The sequence below is a fragment of the Orbicella franksi genome, chromosome 15 (genome assembly GCF_964199315.1).
Source record: "Orbicella franksi chromosome 15, jaOrbFran1.1, whole genome shotgun sequence".
In the NCBI taxonomy this organism is placed as follows: domain Eukaryota; kingdom Metazoa; phylum Cnidaria; class Anthozoa; order Scleractinia; family Merulinidae; genus Orbicella; species Orbicella franksi.
In genome coordinates, this window is record NC_138159.1 from 13,897,978 (window position 1) to 13,924,000 (window position 26,023).

The 26,023-nt window shown below is 37.3% G+C and overlaps 2 protein-coding genes across 2 annotated transcripts in view; both read left to right on the forward strand.

The window, feature by feature from the left end:
* The window catches only part of LOC145470029 (uncharacterized), a 399,370-nt gene that overhangs the window by 137,265 nt on the left and 236,082 nt on the right, over window positions 1-26,023 (forward strand). The gene's annotated exons all lie outside the window — the stretch shown is intronic.
* On the forward strand, window positions 4,630-6,843 carry LOC145469611 (GFP-like fluorescent chromoprotein cFP484). The gene is made up of 4 exons (XM_081453365.1): window positions 4,630-4,724; window positions 5,577-5,795; window positions 6,160-6,369; window positions 6,744-6,843. Exons 1-4 carry the CDS (start codon window positions 4,642-4,644, stop codon window positions 6,841-6,843), a joined length of 612 nt encoding a protein of 203 aa, XP_081309491.1. The 5' UTR covers window positions 4,630-4,641.

The window sequence follows — 26,023 nt, forward strand, 5'->3', positions numbered from 1 at the left end:
AGAAGAAAAACTTTAAGCCGTCCGATGGCTTGCTCCACATAGATCCGGACATTTGCGATGTTCGATGTTTCTTTAACATCTCTTGGTAACAGCTGCATAGATAATGCACAGCTAGGTGGTATGCATAGTGTTGCCATGTGCATCATCAAGTCTTCTCTGATCTTAAACCCTCTGTCTGCCATGACTTCATCATAGGGTTCAATCATGTTCAAAAATCCACTGTTTCTCACCACAAAAATATCAGATGCCCTTCCTCCATAACATGGTGAAACATATGAAATAGCTCCATTTGGAGTAATTGCAACAAGCACTTTGAATGTGTAGTGATGCTTATATTCACTCCATAGGGTTGCTGCCAAATCAAGTCCACTAGGGGTTTCTGTGAAGCACTCGAAGCAGTCAATAAAACATCTTACTTTGGGGTACAGCTTCCTAAAACATAACGGGAGAGTTTTCTTGACCTGTTGACGACTAGGCCACACGATTAACACTGACAGTTCCTTAGACATGAGCTTAACCCATGTAATGAAAATACTGCTGACAGTGGTAGCTGACACATGGAACCTAAATCCCAAATCAGTAGTCAAAAGAGCTAGTCTTAGTTTCATTAAAGTCAGTAGAAATTCTTGCTGCAGTCTGAGCTTTCTTTCAGGTCCTGGTCGTCCTTTAGTAAAACCATTTGCCAACTCAAAAGGAGAAGGAGGCTGAGGTGTCTCTTTAGTTGTCTGTTTTTCTCCCCTCCAATACTGCATTGACCGAGCCTTTTCACATAAATAATCGAATAGGAACTTAAATGTTTCAGTAGACGGCAAACCTGTGTAAACCTTCAATTCCAATTCTCTGGTTAGCTGTTCAAACTGCATAGGAACTGAAACAGAGTAGTCCACCTCAATTTCCAAATCTTCATTATCGTCACTTGAGCTCTCATCATCATCTTTTGAGCTGCTGCTGAAAGGCAAGTACCTTGAAGCACCAGCTTCTTGTAACTTGTTTGCTTTCCTTTTCTTAGGCGACCTCTTTTGTAGATAATCGGAAACAGTCATAAAAAGCGATGGAAAGTCAGTTTCAGGGTTTCCGGGGGTTCTCCTCCCCAAAGGAAAATGATTTGAACAGATAAAAGTCCCACTGGCGCCAGGCGGTGGGTTGAAAACATCACCTCGTGTCTTCGCTACTTGCTTGCGCCATTTTTCGGCAAGTTTAGGGTCAGCTGGCCACTTGTGATAAGTCAATTTCTGCACGTGTGATCTAACATAAGCGAGTTCTGGATATCTTTGATAGCCGTTTTCAACAGAATTTGAATGCGTTCACTTGCTGCCTACTCGGGCATAACAATTATGTACGTTGAGTCTTGTTGTAGAAAGTTTTGAATGCGTAATTTCGTCAACGGCTTTATCCACAAAAATATGACTTTATTCTGTTCATTTTGATTAACATTATGAAACATAAGACAAGGCGTTTGCAAACATTAAATTCCTTTTCAGAACGGAAATGGTTATCAATACTCGTTTGCGGCACAAGAAATTAACCCGGATGGTCCTGGATTACCAACAATGGGTGAGATGAAATAACTCTTCGCTAAGGCATGCGCATATATATGCGAGATGACAACCATCTCAAGTGTGGAAAAATAGCCATAGTCACAGACACAACTTATCAGTTGACACTGTAATTTACTGCACTATACTATCATACTGCTACAATCATATGTTAGAGGAACAACCCCCTCTTGTTCACTGTACCCTATACAAAGTACAGTAGAACTCGGTTCATCCGGTCACCAACGGCCCACAAAAGTCTGCCCTTGTTAACGGAGTGGCCGTATTAAAAGTGTTCCTTAAATAAGAAAATGACTGACTGAGCTTTTGTTCGGGCCAGAATAATGTGCCCGTAATAACGAGGTGGCCGTATTAACGGACTGACCTTAAGGCTGCGGTACCCACTACATTCTCTAACGAACAGTTAAGTCAAAAGAACGAAGTATAGAATCTTGTATAAAATAAGTCATTTAATCAGATGTATAGCTAGCCGATTGACTCTCTCCTGGTACGAAATATTACGTTATCGTGCCTCTCACACGATTACATTTATGAAAAATAGTTAGTTGACATCCTTAAGGACTGACCGTTTTACAAGCACTTGGACATGCGTTTACTTCGCGTTTACTTTTCAGGAGAATTCTGGAATTGCCAGTCAAGAACACATAACATTCCAGAAACACTTCCAGGGTTCACTGTTTGCATTGCAAGATCAAAGGTGACTGAATTATCTTGTTTGTCCTGAAAGCTACTTGATAAACTTACTTGTAGACTACTTGAGTTCACAGCTCTGTGTAGAGCAGTTAAGTCGCAAAAATGACTGTGCTTTTGATGCCATATTTTAACTCTTTCTTAACCAAAACATTGAAGATTAACAGTAACTACATGAAGTATATAAGTAAGATAACACAGTAATGCACATTATGTAATGTACAGCATTTCATAAGTTATTAAAGTTATTATTACATTAAGTTATATAATAACCTATAAGAAGGAATGTATCTCAGCTCCAATATTTCAACTCTTCGAGTAATGATAAAAAACCCTGACCTCAATTGTTTTCCGAATTTTTGCCCCCCTGTTAAAAACAATTGGCATGATTGATAACAAACCCAGAATGTTATAACTAGTTTAATTTAAATCTACTAACCCAAATCAAAGATTACTGATTGATTGACTGATTATGTCGGCGAAACAGGCAGATCTTATATTACGAAGATAACGCCCCGTTCATACTGTGTGAAATGCAAATAAACAAATAAGTCAACACGGAGCCATTTTCAGGCCGTGAATTTTTTGTCAGTCGAGAAAGTCCTTTGTTCCTTTACAGCTATCCGGCTTCTTCGACTCATGAAATCTCTCAAGCGCACATGGCAATATCATTTTCCCGCCAATGGTCTAAGCTAGAGATGGACCCGCCAGGAAACGCATCATCACATGTGTGGTAAACACCTCTTGAAATCTGATGCGAGTGTTGACAAATCGTCACCATCGCTGTTCGCCTAAATGAAAAAAAAAAAAAAAAAAAAAAAATGAGGAACTTTTAATATCAATCTTGTTGATAGTTAGTTTCACTAGACCTACATGTACCCCCAAGGCGATACTGGCCAAGGACATTCAATATTGTAGAAATATTTCTACTGTTCAATGTTTTGCACTGTTCGATCATGCGACAGAGAATGAGATCATCCTGTTTTGTCTGAGCTTCTCAATAAAGTTACCTATCGCCAGCCATGTGAAGAGCAGTTTACTCGAGAAAGAGACCGCAGTTTTGGGACCATATTGTGACTCCTTCTTAACCGAAACATTTAAGGCTAATGGTAACGTAATAAAGTTCAAAGTAAGAAATAAATTCATGAACTTTCCATTCTCTCAGGTAATTGAATTTGGTAAAGATAATTCCATATGAGACAAATTGACACGATTACACTTGTCAAAAATAACTGGTTGACACTTCAGTGGCTGACCATTTTGAAAGCACTTAGAATTGCGTAATTAGCTGCGTTCTACAAGGTTATCAAAATCATATGAAACAAGGAACAGTCAAGAAGTTTGATGGCAAATTTTTTTTTTCTTGTTTCTTAACCGAAACATTAAAGATAAACTATTCCATACGAAGAATGTTCACAGGAATAAACTTGTCAACAATAACTGGTTGACTTCCCAAGGGCGGACCATTTTACAAGCGCATATACTGGCGGTACCTCCCTCCTATAAATTCCTTAAAATCAGACATACAGTACCAGTCGAAAATTGCCACTTCAAAAGATTTTTTTTTGCTTTTTTTTTTCATTAGCAGTCCTCTTTATTCAAAGTTTATAATAAACTTCACGAGACATCTTAAAGGGAAAAATAAAAACCTCGGGGGGGGGGGGGGGACTAAGGACATTTGACCTTCCAGAAATACTTCTAGCATCCACTGTTTTCACTCTAATATCATACAAGTGAGAATGAAATCATATTGTTTCTTCTGGGCTACTCGATAAACGTACTTATGTTTACCAGCTATGTGGAGAGGAGCAGTCTAGTCGACAAAACGACCACGCGCTTTTGATGTCATATTGCAGTCTTTTTGAATCGAAACATTTAAGGTCAACCCTAGCGCGAACGGAAATTAATGAAAATCAAGATAAAAATTCCATGTTTAAATAAATGCCATTAATGTTCGCACGATCACAATTGTCAAAAACGATTAGTCGATGCCCCAAGGTCATTTCCATATAACAAAAAAGAAACAGTATGGCTTGACATGATAGACATCAAAGGGTTGCTCTTTGTTAAAAAGGGTTGTTGTTTAATTGTTACATAGGGTTGCTGTCTTTCAATTGGCTCAAGGAGATCTTGGGTGTGACATTCAGGTTTAAAGCAGCATCCATCGCGCTGAAATCCCATTCACCCTGGTGATTTGGAAGAGAGCAGATCGAGAACAACAAGAGCTGTATAAGGCAGATATCTTACTTACGTCTACCATCGTGGTAAGTGTTACAGGAGCAAAGGTTTTATTTTGTTTTTCACTGATGAATTTACTCTACTGCTTATATTCTTAATTAGTGATAGATCTCAAATTCATCCCAATTTGATTCCACAGAGTGTGATTAAGCCAGACATGAAGATCAAACTGCGTACGGAAGGCACTGTAAACGGACACAAGTTCGTGATTGAAGGAGATGGTTCAGGGAAGCCTTTTGAGTAAGTACAAGTTTAAAATGTTTAATCATCGTTATCAGTTTTTCGGCCGCCTCCTATCAAGCAGTGCCTTGTTTACTTAAACTAGAAAATTCGACTGAAACCGTATTTCTTTCAGGATATTGCTGCAGATACAGGCTCTATTTTTTTTTTCGTTGAGCTTGATCGACCATTAAGGTGACGAAGAACATGGCGAGAATTTGTACATCGAGACTTTCAAAAATGTGTTATTATCCTTATATAGAAATCGATATCTAAAAAGTACTTACCTTCGCTCTATGTTAAAATAATTATTAAATATGCCAATTCTTAGGTTGTATTTGCTATATATTTGTAAGTCAAGCAAATTACTGGGGCTATATCGGGTTGAAAACGCGTACGACGCCCTCAATGGTGTGACCAGGCTGTTCTAAGCGCCAAGTTATTGAATCCTGTTTATTTCTAGTTTATCAAGTGATTTCCGCGTAATGTTTCTCAGGTACTTGGTATCCTTTTTCCAATTGACATTTGAAAAAAATGTTATCCTGCTGCAATAAGAGGTCATTTCGTTGCATTTGTTTCAAACTGTAAGCACTGAAAAAGTGCTCACCTTTTAATGTTTAAAAGAGCGAGCAACCTATTAACTCAGTTAAAGGTTGATAATATTGGCGGGTGTAAAAGAAAGCCACCAAATATTTACCAAGAAGAGAACAATCATGGCATGGCGTTCTGAGTGTCTGAGGTCAGACTGTCAATGTCGAAAGCAAATATTCCCTAGTTTAACTGCCTTCTTTCTCAGAACCGCCTAGTTCTGCATTGCATGTGAACAGTACGTTTTCCTACGTCTTTAGTTTCTTGTTTGTGTTTTAATTTAAGGGGAAAGCGGACTATGGACCTGACGGTCATAGACGGCGGACCTCTGCCTTTTGCCTACGATATCCTGACAACGGCATTCCATTATGGCAACAGGGTATTCGCCGAATACCCAGACCATATACCAGACTATTTCAAGCAGTCGTTTCCTGGAGGGTATTCCTGGGAACGAAGCCTGACATTCGAAGACGGGGGCATTTGCATCGCCAGAAACGACATAACGTAAGTAAAGTGGACGCTTCATGCGCGGAAACACGTAGCATTGCATGTGTTCCAGATTGATAAAATTTGTTTATTTCCAAACACATCATCAGTAATGTCTTATCGCCTTGTTGTTTCGATAATGCTGGAAAATGTCATTATGAAATATTTTAAATCTCTTTTCTGAAGTGGCTCTTTATTTTTATATCCATAAGGAAGAAAGTAACCGAAATTGCTTCTGGTATCACTACCTCTTGTGCTGGGGCTCTTATATCTTATTGTACGAGTGTCTATTAAATTATATTCCTAACCATGCCTTTAATTAAAACCTCTTCTCGTATCTTTGCTTGGTCACGCTGAGTATGTCTCACTTCTCTTTTATCAGAATGAAAGGCGACACTTTCTATAATACAGTTCGATTTGATGGTGTGAACTTTCCCCCCAATGGTCCAGTTATGCAGAGGAGGACGCTGAAATGGGAACCATCCACTGAGAAAATATATGTGCGTGTTGGAGTGTTGACGGGTGACATTACCATGGCTCTGTTGCTTAAAGGAGATGTCCATTACCGATGTGACTTCAGAACTACTTACAAGTAAGTCTTCTTCAGGATCTAGACAATTCTTAGTCGACAATGTAAGAATAGAATCAGACCTAAGCTCCGAGTACTTGATTATGGATGTCCCTTGTGGGGATTGGGGTTGAAGACGACTCCGAAAATAGCTGGATCACAAAGCTAAAAAACGAAAAAAAAAACAAACAAAAACACAAAAAACAAAAATACACCCAGGACATAACCTTAACTACAGTAGGAAAGAGAGAAATAGTCTTTTTTCAAGTTAGTGACGTTTCGGAAGCAGGTGAAGATCCGAGCAAGGTGTTTTTATAAGCGAAATAGTACAACTGTATTTGCCATACGCTTATGCCCCCAACCGAAAGACTGATCCGAGTTCGTTTCTTCCTTTACAGAGCTAAGGAGAAGGGTGTCAAGTTGCCAGGCTATCTTTTTGTAGATCACTGCATTGAGATTTTGAGCCATGACAAAGATTACAAAAAGGTTAAGCTCTAAGCTCTGGACTGCCAGGCAACAAACGACAATAAGACAACAACAAGGAGAAAAAGAAAAGTGATTTTCCCTTTTGTTTTTGTTTTTGTTTGTTTTTTTGTTTGTTTGTTTGTTTTTGCTGTTTAAAAAGGCATTTATTTGGAATTAGTATTGATACTTTCGATGCAAAGATTTATTTCGGGGTTATTTAGAGACTTGCACTAGAGTTAAATTGCATTTGGAACGAAAATAGTTTCCTTTTTTTGCGGCACTGCATCAGAAGGATAGACTCCTTAAACTTAGTCGTGGAAAAGATAAAAGCTGTAAGGACGATATAACCTTCTTGTCGAAGCCAGGTCTTATGGAGTATTCTCGTCATAGAGTACTAGCTAGTGGGACTTTTTTTGGTTCAAGGCGGTTGTCCGGGATTTGTTAGCAGTCCGGGATCGTTATCAGATTTGATAACCTCGACCAAAACAAACCATTAACCAATCGCTGTGCAAGTTTTCGTTCACGTGACATTATTTGGTAGCAACAGTGTATAATTCAATATGGCGGTCGATGGGGCGCTGCGATGAAAGGGGTTACTTTTTTCACAACATCACAATGCAATTTCATTTAATTGTAATTGTATGTTTGCTTCGCAATAGGTTACTGGATTATGGAATAGAAACAGAGATGTATGGAAGAAAACTGTCTTTGTTCAAAACCTACAGCGAAAAGTTTCATTATCAGATAGACACCGTATAATATTTGTTCCGAGTAAAAACACACGAAGGTAGACAACAGTTATTCTGTTCACAAAAGCGTTGTTTATTGATACTAATATGATAGCTTCTATTTTCACTCAGGCTTCATTTTCTTGGCAGTTGGCGAAGCTGGCTGTTCAACAGTCTGTATAAAATATAAACGAAACACTAACAATAAATACATCTTGAGTTCACAAATTGACACTGAACAAGTTGCTTCTATATTCCAAGCGGAAAGCTGTAACTGAAGTTCGTTCAATTTGCATGAGCGAAGCGTGGTTAGGACCGAAACATCTCCTACTATGATTCATTACTATGAAATGGAAATAACAGTATCGAAACAGTTCGCGACCCTCCCTCTGTCGACTCTCTGTCCAGATATACTGAAGATAGAATAGCTTACCTCGATGGCCATATCCCATCCCACGCCTAATTCCATTTCTGCGATTGCTAATTCAATCCCCTCTGCCGTATTGTACATTTCGTTTCCATCTTTGATGCACTGGAGTTCTCTTTGTCGTTGTGGGCTCGCCTGATATGGTTCTGGCACAACAACAAAAATATAGCAGGTATATTTACTTTAATTCGTGATACACCTCCATTCAGTGGAATGGGTACATGCAACACTTTATGTCGTGAGATGTGACAGTAAACTGGGAAGTCTTGGCATTTCCGGAAAAAAATTGTTTTAGTTGTAGATCAGTAGTCTATTGTTGTGCATTCAATGATATGGAAAAACGCTTTTAATGACCGATTCATATAAAAGAAACTATAATTCAAGTAATATGTTTTCGTACCATAGTTCACTCGCTAAATCCAACAATAAGCTTCATTATATAACGACTGGTGTGCCAGAAAACTGACCTAGTTTGGCCGGCATTTCCGGAAAATATTTCAGGACCGCGAGTTGTTGAAATTGACTCTAAAATATAGGCAACTTACCCTTTAACGTGACTGTCGATTTTCCCGCAGTCCGAAAGGTGTTTTAGTTCCCTGTTTATGAAGTTTTGCACCCGGCCTATCTGTCTTCCAGCAACTTCTCTCAAAGTGTAATTTTTCTTAGCGCTCTTGGATACCAGACTGTGGCACGTCTAGAAGTGTCTCGGGTATTTCTCTAATTTCCGGCAAAACACAACGAAGTGCGAACGAGTCTTTGTTTCCAATTTTCAGGAAGGACATGAAAAGGAGTTCCTGCTGGCCCCTTGATTTTGACCTCATAGTAACCCTTCAAAAGAAAATAAACAAGTAATGTTAGATTCGCAAGTGGTTTCCCGACCACCTGGACTGCCGTACCATGAATCGAGCGACTCACTAAGAGCTATAATTTTTTCTGAAGGGGCTTAGATGATTTATGTAAGTTACTTTTATGTACCCCTTGATTTTGCCACCAGTAATTCTTAAAGTTGAATGCTGCGTGTCTGTCAGGCCTAAAAGGAACGAAAATTTTATGCTGCAAAACTCGACAACAATAAACCTACCCTATGTAATGACCAAGCTATATCCACAAAATCGACATAAATTTGCTATTTTGATTCTATGGGTATCAGCATCCGCCATCTCAATACCTAGGAACATATCGATTACAGCTGTAAATATGGCCGCCGTTACGAACAACACATCGCAAATCAAAATACCCCCGTGCACTTTTTTCACAGATCGTGCACAACACTAAAAACACGTTAAATCCCAAGAATATGGCGTGAAGATTAACGACATATTTTTTGTGATTTTCGCAAAAATCTCCAGGTAACTTAAATCTAATGACAAAATGAAAAACATACCTGGTTTGGATGCAAAATTGCAAGCGCTGTTTCACTTTACGAGTAGCATTTTACATCGTTTACGCTGGTCTTCAACCGCCATCTTCAAAACACGTGAGGCTCCTTCTTTTCTGGTAATTATCGAATAGAATTATGGGTAAATTACCCGAGTATAATCGAACAAATAACGAGCAAAGCGAAGTGAATACGGAAATTCCCGGTTTTTGAAATGGCCGCCATGTTGTGACGTCACATGGTTATCAAATCTGATAACGATCCCGGACTGGTTAGAGACTATCTGTGTGGTTAAATTGTGTTAAAAAACAATAGTTTCTATCTTTTGACGGATTACCACATAAGGATAGACTTTTTAAATTCAGTTGTGAACAAGTGCAAGTAAGATAACTGTAATACTTATAATGAAAACAATAATTCTGTAGCTACCCGACTGAGGCATAGGCAGCGCCCATTTGTGGACATTTGAGTATTTTGCTTGCCTCTAGCTTGAGTTACTTTTGATAAGTTTTGGGTTTTAGAGAAAAGTGTTTATGAAATTTCGTGACTTTCCACTTGATCTGTAATTACTGATAATGGAACTGAGCCATTTTGTCTCCTCCATTTTGGGACATCCTGGCTCGCTTCTGAGACCTACGAATATGCTTTTGGTTGATTTTTCAACTTCCAGTAAACGCATTACGTACTTGAACTTCTGATGTATCCTTTAGATATAATCCATCTTTAGTTCAGGGTATTTATCTCAATTTGAGCGCTGCCTCTTGTTTACAGTATCATAGAACAGTTGAGAATTACGTCGTGATTTAACTATGTGTTTTATTTGATTAAACTTAGATTTCTCACCGGTAAATAGCTTCTAGTAACATTTACTGTTATTATCACCAGTGAAAGTTGTATTGAATGATTTTAGGTATAAGTTTAACATAAGTTTTAAAATATGGTTAGCAACAGAAATAGCGTGATAAAATTATAATAACATTTTTTTGAACTTTTAGTTGTTACGGAAAGATACTCATTGTTGGAGTGGCGAATGGTCCTTCAAAAGCCATGGGTCTCGCAAAGTTTTTGCCGAATTTCACGGGTGTCGCAGTCTCGTTTTTTAGCGGTCAAGTGTGTCTCGCAGTCACGATTTTTTACAAGGCTTAGGAAGTCTCGATTTTCTTTTAATATTTCTGTATAAGCTTAAATGACGTCGTAGAACCTGAACGTCTCGAGCTCGCATTTAAAACACTTTGAAACCTCAGTCTCGCAATTGAGGAAGTCAAAATGTCTTGGGCTCGCAAACGAAAAAAAAAAAAGAAAAAAAAAAAAGAAAAAAAGGCTAGTCTCGGCTTCTCGCAAAGTCTCGCATTTACCATTCGCCACCCCTCATTATAATTAAGCGTTCGAAAATAAATATCATCAGCAATTGTAGTCGAATTTTGAGAAGAAGATTTTGAAAAGGAGGCATACCGTATGTGAAAAACAGAGAGGAACTTTCTGAGTAGTGTTGTCCAGAGAAGAAGGGAAAAAGGTCAGAAAACGAAAGGAAGATATTAAATATATCTTGCAATTGAACTTGTTTTGGTTGTTTTACGACAAGGAGTACCTTACTCGCTGGGCTAGTTCCCCCAAAAGGCGCTCTGCACGCACGGCACCCTCTTGCTTGGCAATAAAATTGTTCTCGAAGTTACATTTTGTGGAATTTGCTTGTAGAGGAGTGACGTTTTCGGTAAATGTAAGTAACAATTCAACGGTTTTCTTTCTCATTCTTTTCACTTTTTGTTTTAGTTTAAAACAGTAAAGTACATCATGTATGGTTAAAGATTTAAAAGAACTCGCTAGATTGACGTCTAATGTGTCGGTTGTTCGACTCATATGTTGTTCTATGTTGCTTCTGGCTGACTATTTTTCTACGCGTATTGAGTTTCTTGTTTATTGTTTTCCCTTTCTCCATATATTCCCCCTCTTAAGTTTGTCTGTACACTCAAATAACCGGCAAGGACAAGATTCACGTTCTTTATTCTGGTTAGCGTTGTCTAACTTTTCCATCATTTGCTTGAGATAATCTAATTGCGCTGGAAATAAGGCGTCACATTTGTTTGTCTATTAGCACGGTGTCGCTTTACATCAGTGTTAGTCGATGTACTAGGTTGATTTTTAGAGCGCGATTTCCGCTCAAGTTCTCTTAGTTTCGCTTTGTTTCTTTCCACGCTAGGTGGTGGAATTTCTTCAATTAATGTTCCGAGCATTTTCCTCTCCGCCTCTTTTCTACTTCTACTTATGTCAGTTTTGAACTCGGCCGAGGTCGGCATTTTAAAGCCTGATCGAGGGCATAGTTTTTAACTCAACGGACCAGCCATAATGCGGCCAATAACAATGTTTTTTTTTTTCCTGCGGTAAATTGGCGTACAAATGGTTTTGTTTGCGCAACTTTGTCATTGAATAGGCCTGTGTGCCGTCAACAAACGTTTCGTAAAAATATTCGTAACTCATACTTGACAAAGAGAGATGTAATAAAGAACAGATTTTTCCTGAACTACTTTGTGTTAGTTGCATTTGGTTCACCTGTTAAGTTCTCTAGAAGTGCCTTTTTCTCTTTTAGTCATCGCTTTATCTGGGTTTGTTTTGATTGGCTAACCTAATTGCTTGGATTATTGTTTTAGGGTCGTAATTAAAAATAGTTCCAAATTATCTGATCCTCATTACTTTTACCTTTAATTCTTAGCTTTTAGTTACTTTTGTTCAACGAACGAAGCAACAAAATCTCCATATATTTCTTGTTTAAACCTATGAAAAATCATTTTTCCAGATCTGACAAGCGTACCATATAAACCTACCGACAATAACGAGAACTATGGATTTTAGTAAATGATTTTACGCTCTTTTCATAGAAACACGACTGAACGACCCACAGCACCTTCCATACATCCTATATATCCCGTATGGCAAACGTTAGATGTGGTTCGGGCCCACACATGGAGCTGACTGGGAAATGAATCCACAGGATAACTCTCCTGGAATTGGAAAACGGCTCCAGTTGTAGTTTAGTGATATTTGGGTTAATGTTAATTGAGCACATGCAGGAAGAACTAATTATAGGAGGGTAAGACAATAAAGGGCTTGAAAAAGCAGTTTAACTGTTTGCTTGATGAGCTTTGCTTTGGTTGGTCTTACATTGGAATTACACTGTGGGAAGGTTAGGACAAGAGCGAGATGTCGAGAATGTTACAGAAAACTGGATCCAAAAGTGTCACGTGAGGGAGCTATTCTAATTGAAAACTAATCTCATGCTAGTGTTTATTTTTATGCGCCTTAAAACTCTCATAACAAGCTCCTCTACGCTCTAAATATTAGCCACCTCTTAAATGAATCCAAATGCAAAAATCCCGCCTGCTGATATTTAAGGGGCGCTTTCCATTCGACCAAATATCCCGGTTTAAAATTCCTATTATTCCATGCGACGAATGGAACAGTATGAACAGTATGAAAAAGCTCATGCAAGTTGGCATGCGCGGCTAGTGAAATGTATCCAATGCATAAAAATCCCGCCTGTTTTCATAAAGAGCGATTTATTTAGTGCATTTCAGTACGGATTAAATGATGTAATGCATAAATTGTAGTATCTTCAGAACATAAAGGAAAAATAGTCTACTCCAATATACTTAAGTGTTGTGTTTTAAATTTCAAAATATTATGGGTAATCAAATTTGTTCCAGGCCCCAGGTTAGAATCTAGTTGTAAAAGTTAGACAAAAGAAAATTTTCATTCTGGAACTAGAATCTAGTTGTAGTTTATAACAAATCATGTGGCTCTTATGTTAGGTTCAATAATTTAATAGTCTTTAAGTGATTATTATTATTATTATTATTATTATTTATTTATTTATTTCCATTTTTATTCTGTCTACAGAACGATAAAATAGTTACAATTTATCGGTCCTTATCTCCAGAGTGGAGATAAGGATATCTCCAAAGTTAGATTTGATAATGATCAATCAGATTTGAAAGTAAACGTGAAAAATTGTCGGTGTTATAATATGGCTTGAATTTGTAGCCGCGATATAACACCCACTCTGATTGGCCAATTCTAGGGCCAAATAATAATAGTAATAATAATAACAAAAATTATTAATCTTGAATGTTCGCTCCTTACGTGAAAATCTCAAACCCCGGCCTTGCCGTATTGATCTTCACTATCGCTCGGTCAATGCAGCAAAGTCTCGGTCTGAGATTTTCCCGTGAAGACCTCACTCTCGGTCAATAAGAAGTTGTTAATTGCGTAAAATGCAAACAAACCTTGTTATGAAACGGCTTTTTCATTGGAAGAAATTAAAAACTCAGGGCTAAACCAAATATTTGCTTTTGGGATTATATCTTGATTGCTTGAAGGTAAGATTTAAGAGGTTTATTTCTGGATAGCCTAGTTTTCGCGACGTATCATCCCGATTTTACCATCCAGAATATTAACACAGAAAGCCCTGCGCGAAATTACCACATCAAAGCAAAGCTGCAAACTGTGGAACTTTGACTATGACAGAAGTGATGGAAACTTCCATTATTATGACCCATTAATGAAAATGTTTTAGAATAATATTTAGTGAAATAAAGGAAGCCAATCAGGTGCCAGTTTTGCTTCTTGATGCGGGCGCCAAGTTCATCGGACCCAACCCCAAGTGAGCGGGGCGAGAAGTAAAAGAGAGTCCCTGGGTACGGGGTTGCATCGGACCGCTCACCCTGCAAAATTGGTTCGCAACATTGTGAGCATGCTACGAACAAATTTCACTAAAATTCTAGAATATTTTACGCCTTACGAGCTAGGTTATCGTCTAATATCTTGGTACAAGGCACAATTGTTGTCTCGCATATTCAACGCCTTGTCAAAGAGATAATTTCTTGTATGAACACCATGCTAACAAGGAGCAAAGAATATTAAAAGGCACCAAGCAATGACAAAACTGGAAAAACTAGTGAGAGAAAGAAATTGAATCTGATAGCACAGAATCTTATAATAACACTAGTAAACTAGAAAGTACAGAATTTCTTCAAAGAAAATCCCTAAATGTTGTAGACTCAATTGCAGATTACGGACTTTATCACACGCGGGACAAATTGCTGAATGCTGATTGGGTGAGAGACTGAGCATAATTTCTTATCACGAGGGCACTTTTGGTAATCATGAGGGCATGATTACTTGATCCTGATTGGTCTGAAGTGGCTTCTCGTCTTCTTCAGTGAAGCCGCCGAAGAGTTTATACATGATTAGACCACCTTCATTTGCAGACCGAAAAAGGTAAAAAAGGCCCATAAATGTATTCCATCGTCTTAAGCGTGTTAACTATGTGATCAATATATACAGTGAATGTTTACTGCAAGTAAACAACTCTGAACGCCGCACAAAGATAATTTTAATTATACATAAATCTTATGTAGCAAGTATTGAAATACTTATGTATAAGATTGATTTAGGATTTTTGATGATCTGTAGGGTTCTTTTCTTGGTCTACAAAGCTTTTAATGCATGGTGTAGAGCTTTGCCGAGCTCGAAGACTTCTTTTTAAAATTATCAAAGCTCTCTATACGTTGGTTAAGGTCGCCTTCTTTCGCCGCAACTTCTGGCAATATCGAAAGTTAGACTAAAAACATACGAAGGATACGAAGAAACAGCAGTGCAGCGCTAAAGCAAAGTCATCTGATTTCATTAGGGTCAACAATTAAAAAAAAACAACAACAACGTCCAATGCAGAGGCGCATGGCCCCATTTGAGGGGTCTGCATATCCCTTTGATTTAATTTGGTTTAAAATATTGATAATTTAGCCACTCGATATGCTGGATATAATTTTCCCTCGAAATATATATCCCGTATCCCGTTATTTTATTTTATTTTATTTTATTTATTTTTTTATTTTTTGGCCTAAATGTCCGTCTCCCGAAATTTCAAATAGGGCTTTAGTAATAACCCAGTTTCTAAGAAGATCAGGCATAAACAGAACTGAAATTTTTTAATGCTGGCAATATTCTTATGTGGTAATGAGAAGGACGAGAAGAGCTACATATTCATTCATAGATAATGTTTTTCCCCATAAAAAATGTAGTTAACCTCAAGGTTAACACCGACCCAGAAAGCCGTCAAGATTACGAATCTTTTTGAGATATCTCCCCCGATATGATGTTTTGTTACTTTTGTTTTAGCTGTACCTTACCGGAAATTATGGTTCATTTTTCTCACTATCCTGAATCAAAGGCATCCTGTGGTAAGCTCGTGGAGTAAGTAAGATACTGCGTCAGGGAGCTGATATAGCGGATTATCAAGCGTATAGAGTGGCTGCAAATGCAGTGTAATACATTTTTCTGTTGTACGATTTCATTCGTTTGTTGTAATTGTTGTATCTTGAGTCTTGCTCATTGATTAATATACTTTGTTGAATGGGAGTTTTGAAACCACTCTAGTAGAAGAGTAGTTTATTCAAGAAATACTGTAATAGCAAGTAACAGTTTATTAACAATAACTGTAAAGGTACATTTATTCGTAAACGCAACTGCACTGCACAACTGAATGCCAGTGCTTACATACTATTGTATGGAAACAGGACAGAATAAAGTTTGTTTGTCCCTTGAACGTGCTTGATCCCCTTTTTTCACGTTACATGCACTGTATATGTTAACCTCAATGTTGGTATTCAGTCAATTGAACTGTAACATGATTGGTCTTCTTTTCTAGTTGTTTTAAACACAACAGCAGTGAACATTTCAATTTTATTGGTGACACACTATCGATGGGAACTGCAACAGGAAAGATCAAAGTTTGTTTGTTCTTAAAATGTAATTGATCCTATTTTGTGGTTGTTTTAAATACAACAACAGTGAACATTTCAATTTTACTGCTGAAACACGATCAATGGGAACTGTACCAGAAAATATTAAAGTTTGTTTGTCGTTTAAATGTTCCACTGCTTGTTGATCTTTGTTTTTAGTTAACTTTGTTGGATTTTAGTGGTTTGTCCTTTGTTTTCTTGGTTGCGTTTCTGTCCTTTTGTCTTGGCGTACTTTGTTTGTTTCTTTGTCCTTGCTGAGATTCCTGTGATTGCTCCTGGCTGCTGACATTGGGTATGGATTTCACTAGCTGTTCATCTGTTACTTCCTCCTGAGGGTGCTGTCTCATGTTAGTTACAAGCCTTTGGTTAGGCGAAAGTTGGAAGTCTACATTTTCGATCAGCAGCATTTTTTCAATCAGGGTGTCGGTGTCTTGTTTATAACTGTATACATCTTCGGATAGGAAGGCGCTGATTATTTTGGGAAAAGCAGTAACCTTGTATATTGTGTCATGTTTCTCTAAGTGGAAGTTTATGTTCATTTCATAGTAACATTGCTTCAACAGCATTGTCCTGTTGCAGCTTTGACAGTGGATTACCCGTGATCCTGCTGTGTTGAGTGTGATCTTTTTTTTGAACAATCTTTGTTGTTGCAAACTAGGTAGGCATTTATGGCTACATTCATTATGCTTGGGCAGCACAGCCATTGGGTGTTGTCTTTGGTTATGGCACCCTGAGACAAGTCTTGTGGCTCAGCGTTCATAATCTGTGTTCTCTTGGTTGTAGACAGACACTTGCCAAAATGATATCTCAGTTTGGTGTCTGTTATGGTGTAAAATTTATTTTCATCCAGTTGCTTGATATGATCTTGCCATACAGACAATTCGATTGTGCCAGTGCTATCGTAGAGAAGCGCATTTCTCACCACAGCCCCATTTTTTTCTGTAGTAGTTTCAGGGCAGCTCCATTTAATCATTCCACTGACTGTAAAGATACCAGATGTCAGGCTTGTGAGCAAAGAGTCAATCTTTGTTACTTCCTTTGTTGGTGGAGAAAATTTGAAGTCCACATCATGTGGAGGTGCATCAAATACTGCACTGCTGTAATTGAAGAAAAGAGTTCCAGTGCTTGAAACTTGTAAGTGCTTTACCATAATTGGTTTTTGTGCAACAATGGCACCAAGAAACAGTTGGCGTTTTGAAAACTCGTGTGCCTTCACCATTACTTTGAAGACCGTTTTTTGTTCTTGTGCTACTTGCAAATGGACATCAAAGAACGTGTTGGATGACTGACTACTCTTCTGTATTTCAGTACAGACTTGCACATACCCTACCAAATCTGCAAGGTAAAACATATATGTTAAAAAGAGTTTGTATCATATATGGTTAGGGCTTGTCCTACAACATTAACATTGTTTAATCTCTTTTAGACCAGTCTTGTTTACTTGTGTTGATTATACATGTAGTAGCAAATGGTAGAGTGCATTTTGATTGGCCTATGGGAGTTTTTGATCAGAGTATGGATGCAGGATTGACATCATGAATTGCACTCAGAAAGGTTTTCATCTCAACATATTTTGCTTTTAAAATCATTGTATAAGATAAATTGATTCCATTTGGCAGTGCATGTGTGCTCTTATAATGCACAGAGGACATCAAAATGTCGAAAGAATGTAAGTCATGGTGCTTGGCTGTGGGTCATCGCATACACACCCTGTACTTCTTTGTTCTTACCACGTTTTGATGTCATCCGTGCATTATAAGAGTACTACAAAATGGAATCTATTTGTTAAATACATAGAGATGCTTGAATACATAGAAAATCAAATCTTACCTGTCATCTTGCTGGGTGAGGAAGGTGGTGATTCTCCAAATTTCATACGTTCTGGGCTCAAAAGGCCAGTGGGCAGTCCTATGCTCTGCCCTATAACAACAGATCACCAGAGAGTGTATAAATATTAACGAGAGTATTGTTTTTTTTTTCGTTATTATTATTATTATTATTATTATTAGTAGTAGTAGTAGTAGTAGTAGTAGTAGTAGTAGTAGAAGTAGTAGTAGTAGTAGTAGTAGTAGTAGTAGTAGTATCTGGATTTCAGCTTCTTTTTATCTCTTTGACTACTGAGGTAAAATTTTCATTGAACGAGGTGGTTCTAACTTCATCATCTTTGAACAAAACCATGCGAAATTATCACTTGTTGGAAAGCTAGTGAGAATTACTTTCATGTGGTGCTGTTAGTTTTTGAATATTGTGTAAATATTTTTGTCACAGTTTTTTTCAGTTTATTAATTTTGTACACTTGGTATATGAGCTAAATGGTTACAAGAGTGGAAACTGCATTTTTCAAAGGCAAAGAAAATGGAAATTAATCAGAGGTTCTTACTTGTTGTGTCACTGGAGGGTGAAGATGCAGGGCTTGAGGAAGCCATTGCTACAACTGTAAAGAAAAAGTAATAACATGATGTTTTATTTGCCATGGGACAAACAAATAAATATTGGCTTGTGATCACTAAAATAGGATTCTAGAGTACCCGAGTGTTCTACCTGAGCTGGTATACTAGTATAAATATGATCAAGGAGGGAATGGTAATCTGTTGTGCACTGAGAAATAATTTGTGTAAACTGTCTTTGTTGTTGAAAGTATTTCTGCAACTTCTTCTTGCTTGATGATTCCTCTAGAAGATTGACATTGAAGTCACCAAGTATTACTACTAGAGTAGTGCTGGAAGATTCTGGTAGAAATGCATCCAATAACAGATTAAGTGTGTTAATTAAGACTTGCAGTGGAACTTTTTACTTTTTGAACGATATATCCCTATTATGTGTAAATCTGGAATTGGGTCTTTTAGTACTGTAACAGTTATTTCTACATAATTCATGTTAAACCTAGTTGGTGTGGTCAGACACGGTAATGTGTCTTTTACATAAACGGCAGTCCCATTTTCATTCAAGTTAAGTATATGTAATCCTGAAATATTACGAGCTCAACTAAGTGCAACATAATGCATGTGATGCCTACTTGTTGAGGGGAGGTCAGCAACTAATTCATTAAGTGTATCACCCTGGCAAGGATGGATAGTCTTTGCTGCAGCTGGTCTTAACGGAAATTGTCTTCTTAGAACATGAAGTTGATTTCTGTTGGATATTTTGAATTGTCTCGTTATTTCGAAAATTGGTGTCATGTTTTCCATTTTATCTCTTAATAGAAAAGAATATCCTTTGCGTTGCTTATTGCCTATACTTCCATCTGAGAATGTTACCCAAATAATGCTTGGTCTCTGAGATTCTGTGACTCTATAGTCAATATCTTGCACTACACATTCTGCTCCATTGGTTAGTCCATCACTTACGTCAACATTTTTGTCAAGTCATACTTTGATCCTACTGTAATATTAAGTTTTTTGTATAAGCCCATTGTTTTTGAAGGATCATCAGGGATTTTTTTCTTTACTTCATCTTTTAATTCATCGGATATATCACCAATAACAATGTCTATAGCATTTATCTGAGCTTTTGCACTTTGGGACAAATTGAACACAACTTCATTGTAGGCGTTTACTAATGCATTGCTTGAAAATACATGTGTCAGGGAGGCTGGATAATTTGGTTCACCTGGTTTTGATTTCAGAAGTCTTAATTTAAGTACTGTGATATCATCTTGGGTCTGCTTCCCTTCTCTTAAACGATTTAACAGTTCTGCAAAATCTTTATCATCCTTTTGGCGCATTATTTCTGTTAGCTCAAACATGGAAAAATATTCTTTCCATATGTTGGTAGCAAATGCACTGTAAACATCATTACTTCTTTCAAAAATCCACTCGTCAAAAACTGGTTGCAGTTGATATAAGTCTCCTACAGCAATTATACTTAAGCCACCAAGTGGTCTGTTGGTGTCTGTTACTTGTTGGAGTCTCAGATTGAGAAAATTAAACATACCACTTCCTACCATTGAGATTTCATCAATAAATATAACTTGTAACTTTCTTAATTGTGTTCTAATGGTATTCAGTCGATCTCTGTCCAATGCGCAGTAACTAAAACCTCTGTTTACTGGTATTTTGAATGCAGGATGCAATGTATTCCCCTTTATATTAAATGCTGCCTTTCCTGTAGGTGCTGCTTTCAAGACTTTAATTTTTTCCTGGGATTATGTTAAGATATCTATCGAGCGCTTGGTATAATGCATTAGTTACTGTACTTTTCCCAACTCCAGCTCCCCCACTTAAAAATAATCTCAAAGGTTCATCTTTGGTCTTGATAGAATGCAGTACATGGTAAAAAATTCTCTGATTTTTATTTAAGGAGCGCGCAAGTTTCCTGTAATCACTATCACTTATTCTATTCTGTTGCAGTTCTTCATCATTTGACCTTGGCAAAATTCCACTATCATTATAAATGTCGCATTGACTATATTCCTTACTAGTACCTGGGTCAAAACAGCCAAATAGTTCACTTGGTTTTTGTCTTACAACCAAGATCTTGGTCATTGATATGTTGGGTGTTTGGAGCAACAGGTTGAGAATTTTCTTCATTATTTTGATGCTGTACATGTATGTCATCAACAGCTGCATCAAGGACATTTGAGCGGTGCTCATAATTCTTTTTGTTTTTATTTATTATATGTTCCACTTGCTTGTACCTTTCCTGATATGAAAGGGAGCTTCCAAGTAAATCTTTACGATCATTTCTCCAAGGGTGATACAACATGAGTTGCTCACGATGATAGTTTTCAAGGTCTTTGTCTTTGTGAAATCTTATAGATCTGAGAATTCTAGATTTTCGACGCTTAACAATTTTAAATCCACCTCTCATTTGATATTCAAGTGATGCTTCTAAATGTTCATCACTGCTGTGAGGATCATCATCAGTGTTTTCACGAAAATCATTTTCAGGAAGATATTCATCCTGAAGATTTGAAATATCAAAAGAACTATCTTTATCTCTGATGCAGTTGAAGCAAGCAATAAAATCTGCAAGACAAACATCACTTAACTGTTTAGGTCGTCTTCCATAGCGTTTGAGAACATTATCAGATTCTACATCAGTAGATTTGTCAGGTAGTTCTTTAATTTTGTCATGGCTTTTCAGTAGAAATGTCCTTTCATCTGGGTTGGAAGTATTAATAAACTGAAATTCTCTAGATGATCTTCTCAAAGGCATTTGTAAAACTAGATAAACTGTGTCTTGGGTACTTATTTCAGCAGCATTCAAGAATGCGTTTCTTATGTGCCGTACTCTGTTTACAATATCTTTGTTGCCCGAATTTGCCTCTTTGCTTGCTTTGTCTAACAATTTACTAATACCCCTTTGGCCTTTAGTTATATAAGACAAAATGTAAACAGCACATGCGTAGGGATCTAGTACAAATTGTACGTCCATGTTTGCTTGCCATGCTTTTAATAAGTTAGTATTATAATTATTTACCCTTATTTCTGATGGTGATCTTTTAAGCAACAATGTTGGGCATTTCAAGGAATACTTTATAGCTGTAATGTAATCACACTCTGATCATTGTAGTTTTTGAAGAAATTGATGGAATGTTATACCTTCTCCATATTTCATATCATCAAGTAGTTCCTTGACTTTGGTGTAATTGTCTTTAATTATCTTAAGCTGACTCTCTTCATGCATGAATTCATCAAGAGGTTGAAGGATAAGAGTTTCTTTCATTGGAGGCAAAGGAAAGTTGAATCGGCAAACATTGTGCCCTAGCTTCTTGCAAGTTTTAGCATGCCTATGCAATTGTAAATTGACTAAATCTTTCATTTCATCAGATTGACTGTTTTTTTACACGCTACATACAGTATCGTCAGGTGCCTTTCCATAGGCTGGTGCTCCTTTAACCCAAAATAAAGCATGAATGTGAGGAGAACCTCTTTGCTGAAATTCAACTCTGTAAAAATAATCTGCTATCTCCCCCAAAGGCATTGCAGTGCTTTTCAAGACATCTTTTATGAACAACTGGACCATGTGTTCAAAATTTCTGGCACAAGTAACAGGATCTTTTTGAATAAGGTCTGACTTCTCTTGCCAAGACATGTTTGCAATCTCATGATCACTATAATCTTTCTGATGTACAATTCTTCCTAATATCCTCAAAAGGTGATACCACCTTGTTTCGGCTGCAGAAAATGAGCAGAACCAAGTTGGATTACCTAGTTGACGCATCATTGCAAACAAATCTTTTTTGGACTTTTCAAAGTATGGGGGTGAACCTCTTAAATTTCTTAAAACTCTATAGCCCTCATCGAGATTTTTAAGTTTAGAAAGATAATCATCAGATTTAAGTTCACCAGCTGTGTATATTTTTCCCTTTGCCTTACATTTTCTTAATGATATTCTTGCGGTATCCTGAATTTGCTTTATTTGCAATTTTTTCAGTTTGTAAAATATATTTGGCACAGACTATGCAACTCTCCTGTCGTTGCGTCTCAATTCCCATTTACATATAGTGCTATAGGAAACAGGCACTTCTCTCTCTTTGGAAGAAGCTCTTTGTTTTCCACAAAAAATAGCAGGGAATGACAAATATTCAGACTCTGAGTCCATGAACATTCCAAGAGGTCTATTCCCTTCTCCTGGTGTAAAGCTTATAATTTTGTCAACACCATTAATCATTTCTTGGGGTTGTAGTAAAGTGTCCAATGAACCTGGGAAACGTTCTTCAACTTCACACCAGTCATCATTGTCATCAACAGAGTCAGTACTACATGTATTTCAAGGCTGTCTCCATTAACATTTACATCACTAGGACTGTTTTTAGACAACATCTCTTGGGTTTCACTGAGAGTTTCTTGAGACTCATCTGAAGAACAGTCTGTGTTTGCTTTAGGGTCTCTCAAAAATTCATGCCATTCATCAGTATTTTCAGAACATATATTGTTAATCCAACTCTCTTTCACTTTAATCCCTTCTTTTTTAAATAATTCACTTGTTTGCACAAGGTATCTGATTGCTTCTAGCACTCTGCGAGGTCGAATGTGTTGAAATTGGTAGTGATGTTTATAGCTAAGGCGTCGCTTCAGTTTTATTGAAATTGTCTGTGAATCATTGAGAGATCGAGGTTAAGTGTTAACAGTGGAGCCTACATCAGCTGGCACATTGACAACACCACCATTAATAGACAACTGTCCACCCCTTGGTAACTCACGTATTTGCATGAATGGAACTCTGGGGGAAATTAATCTTTCTTCAAGAGATGTAAGATTCAGGCACGCAGGTTTATTAGGAAATTCCATTTTGTTTGCTTTTGAACAAGGAGGGATTTTTTCACACCTAAGATATGAATTGCATGTGAAGCAAATCCAATGATTGTCAGGTGTGACCTTATCATCAATTAAATTGCACTTAGACAACACATTTTGGTTACATGATTTATAATTATGAACATTGAATTTCTTAAGAGATGTTTTGTACCGTATTTGCTGACAGCAGAGACATAAATATTCTGGACCAGAGCTGATTTTGCAATGAAAAGATTCAATTATTTTGTTAATATCTCCTACAGGACCAAAACAACCATTGACATCCATACATTGCTTCTTTGGCTCAACAGGAAGAACATTCTGGCATGATTTTCTCTTCAATTTATTTTCCATTTTAGTCGATCTGTTCTGTTCTCTGGATTTTCTTTGATAAGTTCTGTTATTCTCTCTGGTCTTTTCAATATTAGTCATTCTGTGAGACCTTCTTATTTGATTATCATGACTTTTTAATTTCTTATTTGATCTTCTTTTTCTCATATAGTCTCGAATATAGGTTTTTCTTTCTGTATTCTTTATGCATTTGTCATCAGTTTTTGTGTAAATTTTTACACTGGACTTGGTTGTTTGTAATAGTATCTGTTTCATAAGTGCTTTTCCCGTTGACAGAAGATGAACCTCTTACATTGTTCATATCATCACAAATTGGAAAAGTAGAAACATAATGCGTTTCACCTAGGTGACCAATGGTAAGAGCCAGTGGTGGATTACCTTGTGGTCTGACAATAGTCACTGGAGAAAAGGTCTCATTTGATTCAATTATCTGTATTATCAGATTCATAGCATCAGCAACTGCTTGTATAATTAAGTGATCAGCCCAGGTACCCTGGGACGACATGTTACTAAGATAGGATGCCCACGGAATGTCTGTATTACTTTCAATAAACCTTTCTGGGTTGTTCATTAAAGAGCTGACACCACTACGGCGCACGATCATATGATTGTCAGGTGATCCATATAACTTTGTAGAGATAACTCGAAAAATGCAATCTCCTTCGCCTCCACAATCTAAGTATCTCAATCCATTTTCAGCTAACCTGATTTGTAGCATTTCAAGTAGAGAATTCCTGGTGTTTTCTATTTCTTTTGGTCCAGGGTTAAGCTCAATATCGCCAGACATGATTAAAATTTCCCTAGATGGACAAAACCTCTCATTGTGTCCTACTTCACATGAAAGGGGACTTGATGGGTAAAATAGGTAAGACTTGCCAAAGACTTTTAATTTAGTTGTTCTTTCTATGGGTAATTGTTACATAGTTTTTTCTCTTACACAAACATCAGCCAGATTGGATAATCTTTTTTTCTTTTTTTCTTTTTGTAAAACTATTGGTACTTTTCTTTTTGCGAGAAACGAAACAATGTGTGTGTTTGAAGTAAAATTTTCTGGTTTTGAATGTTTGCCTGGGATATTTTAAGTCGTCTCCCTTTTTGCTTTTTCGTGTCCATTCATGGATTCTGGACGATTTAGGAAATTCCTTAGCTATATGTTTACGAATAAGTCGTCTTGTTTTTCTTGACTTGTTTAAACATAGGCACGCAAGGCGTGCAAGAGTTATTTTTTTGTGAACTATAAGTCTCGGAGATAGGAGCATTCATGGAACTGTTTACAGTAATGATTTGGTTGACTTGACAAGTTTTTTTGGTTGCGATGTACAACAAGAAAGAAACTGAGAGTTTATGAAGTACATACGATGTTACATCGGTAATGGTAAGATAACTAAATAGTAAGCCCTAAAATGTTTGACTGAACAAACTACAGTAATCTGACACGTCACCAGATGTAGATACCATCTTATTTTCTAACAGGCAATTTTATTCGTTCTTTGGTACAACCCACACTGTGATTGGTCTGACACGCGCACATGCATAACTCCCTCACTCACCGATCACGTAGCCCTTCCCCCGCGGGGGGGGGACTCCCTTATATGGACTATATAGGTCTTTGCGACCCCGAAGGATATGGTTTTTCAACCGTTTTGGTCATAAATAGGCTATCGATTTTAGCTGATTTTGGTCATTTTGGTCATAAATTTGGTACAGTTTTTGCACTCTAGCCTTGATATGGGTATGCTTTGAGAAGAGGCCACTTTTTCATCATTATCGAAAAGAAAATCAACAAAAGCCCTTCACAAATTTATATGTTTACGGTAATTTAACATTGGTTTGAACTAGCGAGCTAATTATAACGCAGGTCTGAAACAGGGTTTTGATTTGAGGGTCAGGTCGTAAATAGGGTTTCGAATTTTTGGTCACGTCATAAATAGGGTAAGGAATATCGCAGATTTTGGTCATAAATAGGGTAAGAGTTTTGGGAAGCGGGCCGCACACCCTCAACCAATTTTCCTGGGAGTACCCCCTCGGGAGCCCTTCCAGCCCCCAAGAGGAATTTTTGCTCAAAAATACTCAAGTTAAGAGAACTTTTCGCATTTTATGCGAGTCGTAAGTTTACCCTTTTTACACAACACAACGCAACAACACTACTTCACCGAAAATTGAAAGAAAGAGAAAAAACCTCTCTGACACGTTGAAAGTCTGATTTAATTAAATTGCACTTTAACTTGGTGCCACACAGTCTTCAAAGAACATTTGAACAGTTTTCATACTTTTTACCTTTAAAAATATCGGAC

What these genes read in the sequence shown, in the direction of transcription:
- LOC145469611 (XM_081453365.1), top strand. Translation starts at nt 4,642, where the DNA reads ATGAAGATCAAACTGCGTACGGAAGGCACTGTAAACGGACACAAGTTC. An exon ending in ATCGCCAGAAACGACATAAC is followed by an intron (nt 5,796 to 6,159) that starts GTAAGTAAAGTG and finishes CTCTTTTATCAG; the next exon opens with AATGAAAGGCGACACTTTCT. An exon ending in GACTTCAGAACTACTTACAA is followed by an intron (nt 6,370 to 6,743) that starts GTAAGTCTTCTT and finishes CTTCCTTTACAG; the next exon opens with AGCTAAGGAGAAGGGTGTCA.